A 12,234-nucleotide genomic window follows, 5' to 3' on the forward strand; every position below is an offset into this window, starting at 1 on the left:
CCGTATTTGAACTGTCAACTCTCTTAACTCATTACCCAGTACTCTAAAAACTCAGCCAGCGACACTCAAAGCAAATAAGAGCTCAGTGTTATAAAATAATGCAAAATTGTTGATAAAATCAAGCCCATAGCCTAATTTTATGTTTCATATAGAACCCAGTTAAGTCTTAAAACATCCATGGAAAAGGCATGAATGTCACAACCTCTTAATCACTTATCCATTGAATCTACCTAACAAAACTCAACATACGGGTTTCATATCCACAGAATGGTTCATAGAATGAATGATTTTCTTTCACCTTGCAGACTCTGAAAGCGATGCAGATCAGTTTAGCCTCAGTGCAGGTCATGAAAGCAGCGCCCTCAGTGACAGCAATGATGAGGGCAGAGGTGATAGCTATGTTCCTTTCTTCTCTCGGAATAGAAAACTGGAGACTTCAGATGATGAAGAAGCTAACAGATCAACAAAGGTTCCAAGAACACCTCGTACAAAACCAAGTTCCTTGACAGATAGCACGGAAGTAAGTAACTGATTTATTATTCAAGAGAACCTTTTGAACATTGGACAAAGTACCTTGCATATTTTCAACTGGAAGGTTTTTCTATTCCTGGCCACCGTGTAGTTCAGACATATGCAAATCTTTTTCGTTATCATCATCATCATCATTTAACGTCCGCTTTCCATGCTAGCATGGGTTGGACGGTTCGACTGGGGTCTGGGAAGCCAGGAGGCTGCACCAGGATCCAGTCTGATCTGGCAGTGTTTCTACAGCTTGATGCTCTTCCTAATGCCAACCACTCTGTGAATGTAGTGGGTGCTTTTTACATGCCACTGGCACAGAAGCCAGTCATGGTGGCACTGACATTGGCCATGTTCAGATGGTGCTTTTTACGTGCTACCGGCACAGGTATCACAACTACAATTGCCATTTGATTTTTATTTTGATGTTGATGTACTTGACTCAAGCACGATCCAAGGTAAGCACAGCAGGTCGTCCTGTGATCCAAGGTACTTTGGATGGGCTGGGGCTGCTATGTAAAGTTGGTGCAGGAAACAGCCATGAACTCACACAGACCTTTGTCATTGCCTCTGTGAGGCTCAACGTTCGATGGTCATACTTGACCACCTCAATACTGTTTGCGCTGACATTTCCTTTCATCCTTCCAGGATTGGTAAAATAAAGTACCAGTAAAGTACTGGAGTCAGTTAAACTGATTGAAGTGACCCCAAACTTTTGTAGGCTTCCTTATGCCTAATTTTGAAATTATTGAAAATGTTTGGTTTTTGCTAAAGTCTGTAGGATGAGGACTGGCGCTGAATATGCTACAGTTGTCTTGAAATCCAGTTTCCATTCCTGAAAAGCATACTTCCAAGTGAAAGGATTTCAATTCCTGATCCCTGTGCACCTCAGGCAGATGCAAGCACTTTTATCATTAGGTGTTCTGCACTACTAAAAAATCCATGGTAATTCTTTTATTAGACATGCCATTCCAAATAAGTCCCGTGGGCCTCATTTTGCCCTTCACTGGCAAAGCCTGTCACTTGTCTTCCAGTGTTTTCTTTACAGCATTTCTTTTTTCTTTCTTTTACAATTTTAGAAGTTGAAGAATGTCTTATCTTACACTTTGTTTTTTTATTTATCTCACTGAAATTGGAAATTCTAAATAATCAATTTTCTATTTCTTTAGAAAAAACTAAACAGAAATCTCGGTTACAGTCAAATGAATTCCTATGGAGTATTCGAAAAGCATGGCACATTGGATTTAAATTCAGAAGTGAAAGGTCAGTCAGTGATTTTCATAAAATCCTAATCAGTTGGGCATCATAAGTACAATTTACTCTCTACAGCTGGTGTCACTATAAAACCTCTAATTACTTTGTTGGCTGGCTGGTTGGTTGGCTGGCTGGCTGGTTGGCTGGCTGGCTGGCTGGCTGGCTGGTTGGTTGGCTGGCTGGCTGGTCGGCTGGCTGGCTGGCTGGCTGGTTGGCTGGCTGGCTGGTTGGTTGGTTGGTTGGTTGGTTGGCCTGTCAACTCTAATCAAACAGATTTGTAATCAAAGGTATTCCTTCTTTTCTTTTATACATCGAAATCAAAATCAAATTCGACGACTAGCATCCATGCTAGCGGGGTGCAAAGAGCACCATACGAGTGTGATCGTTGACAGAGCGGCTAACCGGCTTCCATGCCAGTGGCACATAAAAGGGCACCATTCGAGTGTGATCATTACTAGTGTCGCCTTACTGGCACTTGTGCCCGTGCTAGTAGGCTTCCAAGAACACCATCTGAGCATGATCGTTGCCAGAGCAGTCAACTGGCTTCCGTGCTGGTGGCACGTAGAAGGACACCATTCAAGTGTGATTGTTACCAATGTCACCTTACTGGCACCTGTGCCAGTGGCATGTGTAAAAGGATTTGAGCGAGGTCATTGCCAGTACTGCCTGACTGGCCCCTGTGCCGGTAGCACGTAAAAAGCACCTACTACACTCTCAGAGTGGTTGGCATTAGGAAGGGCATCCAGCTGAAGAAACTCTGCCAGATCAAGATTGGAGCCTGGTGCAGTTATCTGGTTTGCCAGCCCTCAGTCAAAAAGTCCAACCCATGCTAGCATGGAAAGCAGACATTAAACGATGATGATGATGATGATTTATGACAAAGAACAATGATAGCTGATGAAATGCTGGGCTCCTGAGCCCCAAATAGGGGCAGCATTTTACTGCATATAGTCTCTCACTTAACTCTTTTCATAAGACATTGCCATTACATACTGTTTATAATTATTTGGGTTTAAATATTTGGTTAAAGTCATTAATTATTGTTCATAGAAATATGGAAAGAACTGAAGAATTCATAATAATAATAATAATAATAATAATTGTGTACAGTGCTCAGGTGCACTACAACTCATCTAAAGTGTATATATAATCAGGTGTAGTTTCGGCGGATTTCGGAAAGCATGAGGGCCTTAAAAGATGCAGTGTCATGGCAGTCAACAACTGACGCAGGCAGTTTATTCCATGCTTCAGCAACTCTGAGCGTGAAAAAATGTTTCCGAAAGTCATAGGAGCTGTATTGTTTTCTGAAATATCTGATTTTTTTTTTCCAATGAAAGGTTTCTCTTTTTTGTTAAATGCCTTCTTCAGATTCCGATAGTGAACCTGAGCCACAAGCATTGTTATCTGGCCACGAGAGCACAACATTCAGTGACAGCAATGATGAAGGGAAACCAGAACTATTTTCTCCTTCTTTTTCTGCAAGACAATCAGAAGATTCACAGAAGGAACAAATGGCCAATAAATTCCAGAATGCACAAACTTCTTCCTACAGTGAAACCAGTTTAAAAATTATGGTAAGCAGAACACTTTACTTCATTGAATTCTTAATATTTTGTATTTATTTCTTTATTACCCACAGGGGGATAAACAGAGAGGGGACAAACAAGGACAGACAAAGGGATTAAGTCGATTACATTGACCCCAGTACGCAACTGGCACTTAATTTATCGACCCCAAAAGGATGAAAGGCAAAGTGGACCTTGGTGGAATTTGAACTCAGAATGTAACGGCAGACGAAATACAGCTAAGCATTTCGCCCGACAGTCGGGGGTTGACCTGCTTTCTCTTCTGCGGGTCTTACGAATAGCAAAGGGCCACGTTACGGACTTCTCCCACTCTGGGACAAAGACTGCTTCGCTCAACAAACAAATAAACAAACAAACAAGCAGCAGCAGCACCACCACCACCATCATCATCATCATCATGGCCATTAACATTGTCAGTGAATTAGATGAGCAAGGTTTCATAACTGCTTGTGGCTCTGAGTCCAGTTTCTACACAGATTTGGCAATCCAGTCATTTCTCATTGCTTGATGAATCATGTATCTCTGCTGTTAATTTCTACCTAAATTTTTTAAGTAGTTCTTAAGTCTAAAAGACTAAAAAGAGTTTACCATGCATCATTCACATTTTCTTATAATTTTCCAGATATTTTCATTTATGATATTCTGGCTGTAATAGTGTTGTAATATTATTGTCTACCTTTCAATGTTGTTGTGTAATAAATAGATTAAAGTATTGTTTGTGATTTTATTGATATTTTCTCACTCTCCCTTCTTTGCATTGACAGGCTAAAATGGGTTACCAAGATGGTAAAGGTCTTGGTAAAAATGCCCAAGGTCGTGTTGAAATTGTAGAAGCATCGAAGCAAAGGGGCCGACGTGGTTTCGGTCTTTATCCAAAAGCATTTTTGAAAACTGAAATGAAATGGGATCCTGACGAAGAAGAGGTAACAGTCTGTCATTAATTTAAAAAAAAACAAAACAAAACAGAATTTTAGCAAGGAAAGATAGACCCTTAATATTTGAGTTAAATCTTAGTACAAATGTTTTTCCCTTTATAGTTTTAGCTTTGCCCTGTGTATACGTTAACAATCCAGATTTTTCAGTTAAAATCAAGTACAGAACAGTGCAACTTAGACATGAGTAAATATAGTGTTTTAATAGACAAAAAATGCAACTCTGGAAATGTAGATAACCATTCCAGATCAATTTAGAATCAGAAACAAATTGTTCTTCAGGTTTTTATTGGAAAGCTACAGACAAGCAATAAACCAAAGATTCTATATGAAATATTTGGACATCATCAAGAAATGTCTTTGACCACCTTCTTACTGTATTTGATGGCATAAAAGATTCATGGATATATTAAGTGCACTCCAATGCATATAGGGCCCAGGGTGGTGTTTTCGAAATATTTTTTTGAAACAAAAGTGTGTCTTATTTGCCATCAAATACAGTAATATAACTGAAGTGAATTAGTGATTGGTTGTTGGAAACCTGTAACCATTGATACTCAGGTTCAATCCCACTCTGTGGATCTTTGGGCAAATGGCTTCTACTAAATCTCTAGGCGGACCAAATCCTTGTGAGTGGATTTGATAGACAGAATATGAAAGAAGCCTGTTGGAGAGGTTGCGTGCGTGTGTGTGTGTGTGTGTGTGAGACATTGGGTGATTGTTGAAAATGAATGTCATTCACGTCCAATATTCTACAAAAACATGCCTGACTATGGAGAACTGTTACTTTTCTTGGAAACGGTTAAGGTTTGGCCATAGAAAAGCTGCTCAATAAACTCTGTCCAACCCATGCAATCATGGAAAAATGGATGTTAAAACAATGACGAGGATGATGAAGGAAATGAATCGTTAAGATAACAAAATTGAAACAAAGTAAGAGAATTGTAATCCGACAGTTTACAATTATCATTTTATTAACTATTTTTCTTTCCCTTTAAAGATTACTGCAATGGAGACTATTGACTGGATGAAGCCTTGTACAGATCCTATGCCATCGTTAGAAGAACTTCGGACATGGAAAGCAACCGGAAAAGTAAGTTTTAATGTACAAGTATTGCTTTGAAAATGTCCTGGGTAAGACTTTAAACTAATCCAGTAGTAGAGTCCTGGTTCAGGACTCCATGGTTTTGAAGAATACCGTAAATCCTTGAGTATAATCCGCATTTTTTCCACAAAATTTAAAGGTCAAAATCCCTAGTGCGTGCTATATACACGATTAAAAATGAAAATTATTTTCTAAGCAATGTCCGAGTCTCTATTTGCTGTCCGGCAATGTTTATTCCGACGCATTTTGTGATGTCAGGCACCAAAATACGTTAAGCTAAGCCTGAAAGCAATGAAGTCCTAAAAGAATCATCCATAACTTGCAGTAAGCAACATTTGTTGAACATTATTACTGTTATTTCTTTATTTTCTGCAAACAAAATGCACAAAAAAGCTACACGTTTGCATTATGTTATATATACAATAATAATAAAGGATGTTACCGTATACAGTTTTACAAACCAAGGACGTTATATAGACTTCCTTGACTCAAGTTAGAGAAGGGGTGCGTATTATGCACAAAGTTTAAGTTTTTCAGAGGTACAGCCCCCTAAAAGTCCCCTGCGTATTATACTCGAGGATTTACGGTAGTCACTAATGTTCCCTGGTCTTCTCTGATCTGCTGTAGTAACACCTGTCAGGACCCCAGCTGTGGGTTAATTAGTATATCATGGAAGAAACGCCAAGCACAAACCTTCACCTTGTGAGTGCCTTGGGGAAAGAAAACGGTTAGGGGAGTTACCCTTAGCAGCAAATATGAGGAATTACTAGCATCAGGTTTGATGTCAAGAAATTGATCATTTGAAGAAAACATATAATAAAGGAAGAATGCTTGGAAAATAGATTCTTAAAGGAAACTATTCATATTTTCTACGTGAAAAATATTTATTGTGGAGACAAAGATCTCTGCTATTCTATTCAAGAAGTCCATGTGTAAGATACTAATTACTATTAATTTTATTTGCAGAAAAAGAGGATTATAGATGATGAACTGAACTTTATTTCAAGTGAATTGTTGAGTGGAATCCTGGATTCTAAAGTAAGTGCCTTTTACCTTTTACTTGTTTCAATCATTGGTCCACGGTCATGCTGAGGCACCATGTTAAGGGTCTTAGTTGAACAAATTGATCCCAGTGCCTACTTTGGCATGGTTTCTCTGGTTGGATGCCCTTCCAAGCACCAACCGCTTTACAGTGTGTATCTAGTGCTTGTTTTGTGCCACCAGTTCAAGTGAGGTTGCCAAGCAGTTTGCAGGGCTACAAATTCAACAGGGGCCACTTTATACAGGAATATGAGGAGCAAAAGATGTGTAAACGCATGAGAGAAGGGACCAGAGCAGAACAGGTTTTCTTACTGTAGAGGGACTACATAACTACTTCCATTTCAGAAGAGAGCGCATGTGGAGCCAGAGAGCAATGAGGCTGCAAACTAATATTAAAAAACCATTCTTTAAGGCAGCAACCTGGCAGAATTGTTAGCAGCATTTCATTTATCTTTACGATCTGAGGTCAACTTTGCCCTTTATCCTTTGGGGGCGGGGTGGGGTCGATAAAATAAGTACCAGTTGAGCACTGGGGTCAATGTAATCAACTAACCCCGTGCCCGAAATTGCTGGCCTTGTGCCAAAATCTGAAACCAATATTAAACACCGTTTTCATTAAAGTCTTAGCATTTAGCTCATACAATGCAGTTTGATCTGTTGTTTATTTTCCTTGAATAACTTTCATTATTTCCTCAAACACTTTTTTCTTTCCACTAATCCTTTCAAGTAATCACACATTTTACAATTGTTGTCATATTTTTAACTCTCTCTCTTTCTCTCTCTCTCTTAATTTAAGTAGTTTAATTAAACTAACTTTTCACCTCAATGTTTACTTTGTTCCCCTTCACTTTCCTTTTCAGACAAACTGTTTGTCTGGGTGCATCTCCTTTTTCACTGCCAGTCATTCTGCTCTGCAACACATCACACCAATAAAACCTTCACTGCTGCTTCATCATCATCAGCATCATTATTTAACATCCATTTTCCACGCTGACATGGGTTGGATGGTTTGACCAGAGCCGGTAAAGCCAGGAGCTGCACCAAGTTCCATTGTTTGTTCTGGCATGGTTTCTATGGCTGGAGGCCCTTCCGAATGCCAACCACTCCACAGTGTGCTGGATGCTTACTGTGTGGTACCAGTACGAGTGCCTTTTTCTGTGTGACACTAGCACTGGTACCGGTATCGATTCTGCTGTGGTAGTCGGGTCTTCTTGGGTACAGCAAGGCGCCAGATATCTTGGTCTTTTGCCATCTCTTTCATAATGTTCAGTGTCTTGGGATCGGCCTTCAGCTCTCTGCTCCATGTTTTCCTGGGCCTTCCTCTTCCACAAGTTCCATCCATTTTAATTGATTGGCACTTTTGTATACAACTGTTTACATCCCTCTGCATCACATGACCAAACCAATGTATTCTTCTCTCTCTTGCACATCATCATCATCATCATCATCGTTTAACATCCGTTTTCCATGCTAGCATGGGTTGGACGGTTCGACCGGGGTCGGGGAAGCCAGGAGGCTGCACCAGGCTCCAGTCTGATCTGGCAGTGTTTCTACAGCTGGATGCCCTTCCTAACGTCAACCACTCCATGAGTACAGTGGGTGCTTTTTACGTGCCACTGGCACAGGTGCCAGGGGAGGCTGGCAATGACCACGTTCAGATGGAGCTTTTTATGTGCCACTGGCACAGGTATCACAACTACAATTTCCATTTGATATTTATTTTGATGTTGATGTACTTGACTCAATAGGTCTCCTCAAGCACAACAGGTCACGTGCCACCGGCACAGAAGCCAGTCAAGGAAGCGCTGGCATCGGCCACGTTCTGATGGTGCTTTTTACGTGCTGCTGGCACAGGTATCAAAACTACAGTTTGCACACTGCATCTAATTCTTATGCCCAACTTTTCTTTCAATACACTAGCGCTCCATCACACTTCTATACTGACGTTCCACATCCAGTGGACCATACTAGCGTCATTCCACTCTAGCCTTTGCATGTCTTTTGCATTCAGGACCCATGTTTCACTTCTGTTCTCTAAATTTGTATATATGTTCTAATGATGGTTTTTGTTCATTTATTTATATTTATTTATTTATTTTGTCAGAACATTTTTGATGAACTGGAAAGTGAAGAGATGCGTAAAGCTCGCTCAAGATCTAACCCTTATGAAACAATACGAGGTGTTATTTTTCAAAATAGGTAAGAAACATGAACTCAGGTTTAAATTAGTCTGTAGAATAAGTTTCTTTGGTTGGAACATTTTTTCAATCTGTCTGATCAATATTTAAAGTATTGAATATCAGAGACAAATTAAAAGTGAATTAAAACCTTGTGTTTTGAGAGAAAGAATGAATCTTGAATTTTCTAAATACATGCTGCTTAGATTAGCTTCTTAAGGCCTAACCCTTTATCATTCATATTAATCTGTCAAATGTAAAGCTTATTTATTAACATTGTTTTGAATTAACTATCCATCATCTCGAAGCTTCAAGATTATAATGATGTGATTGTTTTAGCTTTAGAATGACATTGTAGGTTAGGTGTGAGAGACCAGATGTGGCCAGTTTGAACATAAAACAGGTGGAATATATGGGCCAGGTATGGCCAGTTTAAATGCTGAAGAGTTAAACTATTTCCTTATGTGAATTTTAAAAACTTCTGTAATGTGTGGATTTAAATTTGAATGGCACCTTGGGCAGGTGTCTTCCACTATAGCCTTGGGCCAACCAAAGCCTTGTGAGTGGATTTGGTAGACGGAAACTGTGTGTGTTTGTGTGTCTGTGTTTGTCCCCCCAACATTGACAACCGATGCTGGTGTGTTTACCTCCCCGTAACTTAGCAGTTCGGCAAAAGAGACCAATAGAATAAGTACTAGGCTTACAAAGAATAAGTCCTGGGGTCAATTTGCTTGACTAAAAAGGCAGTGCACCAGCATGGCCACAACCAAATGACTGAAAAAAGTAAAAGAGTATGCTGTTGTGTCTGGGGAGAGTCATTTTCTTTTTGTGCCTTATAATTTAAACACACTCACCGGTAAAATTTCCACTTTTTTTGTTATTTTTATTTATATTTTATTTAAAAGAGTAATTTTCCAGTATATCATACATAATATGATCGTGTTTTAATATTCCAGAGCAGCTATGAAGATGTCCAACATTGATGCTGTTTGTGACTTCATGTTAACTCAACCAAAATCTAAAACTGGGGTAAGATAAATTTTCCAATAATTTCAATTACTGTTCTTTTTATATTACCCATTCACCAGACATCTTGTCTCTGCTGTGTCTAAATAATTCCGTCTTCGCGTGTTCTTTTCTCTTCCATTCGCAGCAGCCATTGGTTTCTTCAAACAGTTTGCTCTATTTTGCTGACATTTGTGCCGGACCTGGTGGCTTCAGTGAATATGTTTTGTGGAGACGAAAAGGGGATGCAAAGGGGTTTGGCTTAACTCTGCGGGAATGCAATGATTTTAAACTTGAAGAATTTTTTGCTGGTCCCAGTGAGATGTTTGAACCACATTATGGTGAGTTTCGCTTGATAGTAATCTATTTAACTATCTGTTTTAGCTATAACGATTCTTCTTTATTCTGATCATCATCATCAACAACATTTAATGCCTGTTCTCTATGCTGGCATGCATTGGGCTGTTTGATGGGAACTGGCCAGATGGAGGGCTGCACCAGGGTCCAATTGTCTGTTTTAGCATGGTTTCTAGGGTTGGATGCCCTTCCTAATGCCAACTACTTTACAGAATGTACTGGGTGCTTTTTGTGTGGAACCAGCACCAGTGCTGTTACATTGCACCAAAATGGGTACTTTATACATGGCACCAGTACGGGTGCTCTTCACATGGCACTGGTGCGGATGCTTTTTATGTAGCGCTGGCATGGGTTTTATCCATGGCATTGGCACAGATCTTCACATATATTTACTTCCTATCTCGTTCTTTTTTCCCCCAACTTCTTTTTATCATGTTTATCCAATACATTTTCTTTGTCTTTTAATCCTGATAATCATCATCATCGTTTAACGTCTGCTTTCCATGCTAGCATGGGTTGGACGATTTGACTGAGGACTGGCGAACCAGATGGCTGCACCAGACTCCAATCTGATGGCAGAGTTTCTACAGCTTGATGCTCTTCCTAACGCCAACCACTCCGAGAGTGTAGTGGGTGTTTTTACGTGCCACCGACACAAGGGCCAGTTTGGTGGTACTGGCAATGGCCACGCCCAAAATGGTGTTTTTTACATGCCATCTGCACAGGGGCCAGTCGAGTGGCACTGGCAATGAATGACCTCGCTCAACAGCTTTTTCATGTGCCAGTAAGGCGACGCTGGCAATGATCACACTCGAATGGTGCTTTTTACATGCCACTGGCACGGAAGCCAGTTAGCCGCTCTGGTAATAATATAATAATGAAATTATTGTATACAGTGCTCAGGTGCACCACAAATGATCCCTCATCTAAAATAATCTTGATTATCATTACATCGTTCATAATTACATCAATTATAATTAATGTTTCTTCGAACATCTTGTATGAGACCGTTATTGATGATGATGATGCTAATAATAAGCATAAATGCATTCTTCGTCAATTCTCTTCTTTAAGGTGCTGACGGTACGGGAGATATATACAAAACAGAAAACCAAAAAGCTTTTGAAAAATTTGTGAAGGAGAATACAGAAAACAAAGGAGTACATTTTGTGATGGCGGATGGAGTAAGTATCGTGTTTTGAGATGGAATTGGATGTTAGATGTATCTTGTGAAGGTGTGTGGTTTAGGGGTTTGGGTAGAGCCTGGTGCAACCTCCTTGCTTCCCAGTCCACAGTTAAACCGTCCAACCCATGCTAGCATGGAAAACGGACGTTAAGCGATGATGATAATAACAACAGAAGTTTAAAATGTAATTTTATATTCTTTACCTCATAAGAAGTTAGAAACTTTGAGGGAGTGTGATATAATTTGTTTTTAATGGTCGAACCAGACATAGATAAAGCTATAATAACATGTAGATATTGGGTTTAAAACCCCTTTCGATAGAAAAAAATTGAGGGATTTGAACCCGTATCTGTAAAAAGCCTTTATGTTTTTTCTATCCAATGGATTTTTAATAATATTTATAATTTTATGTGTTAACACTTATCTTTGAAAGTGACATAATTTATCTTCATATTATTATCATTCATAAAATTAATGCATATATTTTCTTATTAATTATACTAAATATTCTCAGTTTAAATAACAGACTTCCATTATATTTTTCAGGGATTCTCTGTGGAAGGACAAGAGAACATACAGGAGATTTTATCTAAACAACTTTATTTGTGCCAATTTCTCACAGCCTTGTTAGTATTAAGAGATGGTAAGACATCCCTTTTTTCATTTAGTGATTTTGTTGGCTATTTTCCCATAGACAGAACCACCCCTGTCTAGCTGAATCATAGCTGCAAAGGTAGGATCTGTTTTTCAACGAATCTAAGTACCTTGTCTCACAAGGGATGTGCAACCAGTAAAACCCTGTTTCATTCACATCAGAAACAAAGCCTGGATTCAGGGTGGGAGTTGTTCTTGTCTGTTGAGTGCTGATGTCAGTTTGTTCTGTAGTGCTGCTGGTAACATGCAACCCAATGCGACCGGTTTTTTGGTCATTATCACCCTAATTAGGCCTGACTGGGTAAAAAGAAAGATCTACAAAACAAATTGTATCTTTTAGAATATCAGATAAATGTTGGTTTCTAATTTTGGTACAAGTCTAGAAATTACAGAGGAGGGGGTAAGTCGGTTACATTTC

The 12,234-nt window shown here is 39.4% G+C and overlaps 1 protein-coding gene across 5 annotated transcripts in view; it reads left to right on the forward strand.

Moving 5' to 3' along the window:
- The window catches only part of LOC115217388 (cap-specific mRNA (nucleoside-2'-O-)-methyltransferase 1), a 28,908-nt gene that overhangs the window by 5,475 nt on the left and 11,199 nt on the right, over positions 1–12,234 (forward strand). For 2 of the 5 annotated variants that reach the window (XM_036507336.1, XM_029787064.2), the window contains exons 4-14: positions 306–520; positions 1,689–1,782; positions 3,142–3,347; positions 4,124–4,282; positions 5,292–5,384; positions 6,363–6,434; positions 8,542–8,636; positions 9,571–9,643; positions 9,768–9,960; positions 11,051–11,160; positions 11,709–11,805. In XM_036507336.1, coding sequence (XP_036363229.1) covers positions 306–520; positions 1,689–1,782; positions 3,142–3,347; positions 4,124–4,282; positions 5,292–5,384; positions 6,363–6,434; positions 8,542–8,636; positions 9,571–9,643; positions 9,768–9,960; positions 11,051–11,160; positions 11,709–11,805 — 1,407 coding nt within the window. The remainder of the gene's footprint in view (positions 1–305; positions 521–1,688; positions 1,783–3,141; positions 3,348–4,123; positions 4,283–5,291; positions 5,385–6,362; positions 6,435–8,541; positions 8,637–9,570; positions 9,644–9,767; positions 9,961–11,050; positions 11,161–11,708; positions 11,806–12,234) is intronic. The other 3 variants (XM_036507334.1, XM_036507335.1, XM_036507333.1) reach the window with 3 other exon arrangements.

This window comes from Octopus sinensis, linkage group LG11 (genome assembly GCF_006345805.1).
Source record: "Octopus sinensis linkage group LG11, ASM634580v1, whole genome shotgun sequence".
Lineage (NCBI taxonomy): Eukaryota > Metazoa > Mollusca > Cephalopoda > Octopoda > Octopodidae > Octopus > Octopus sinensis.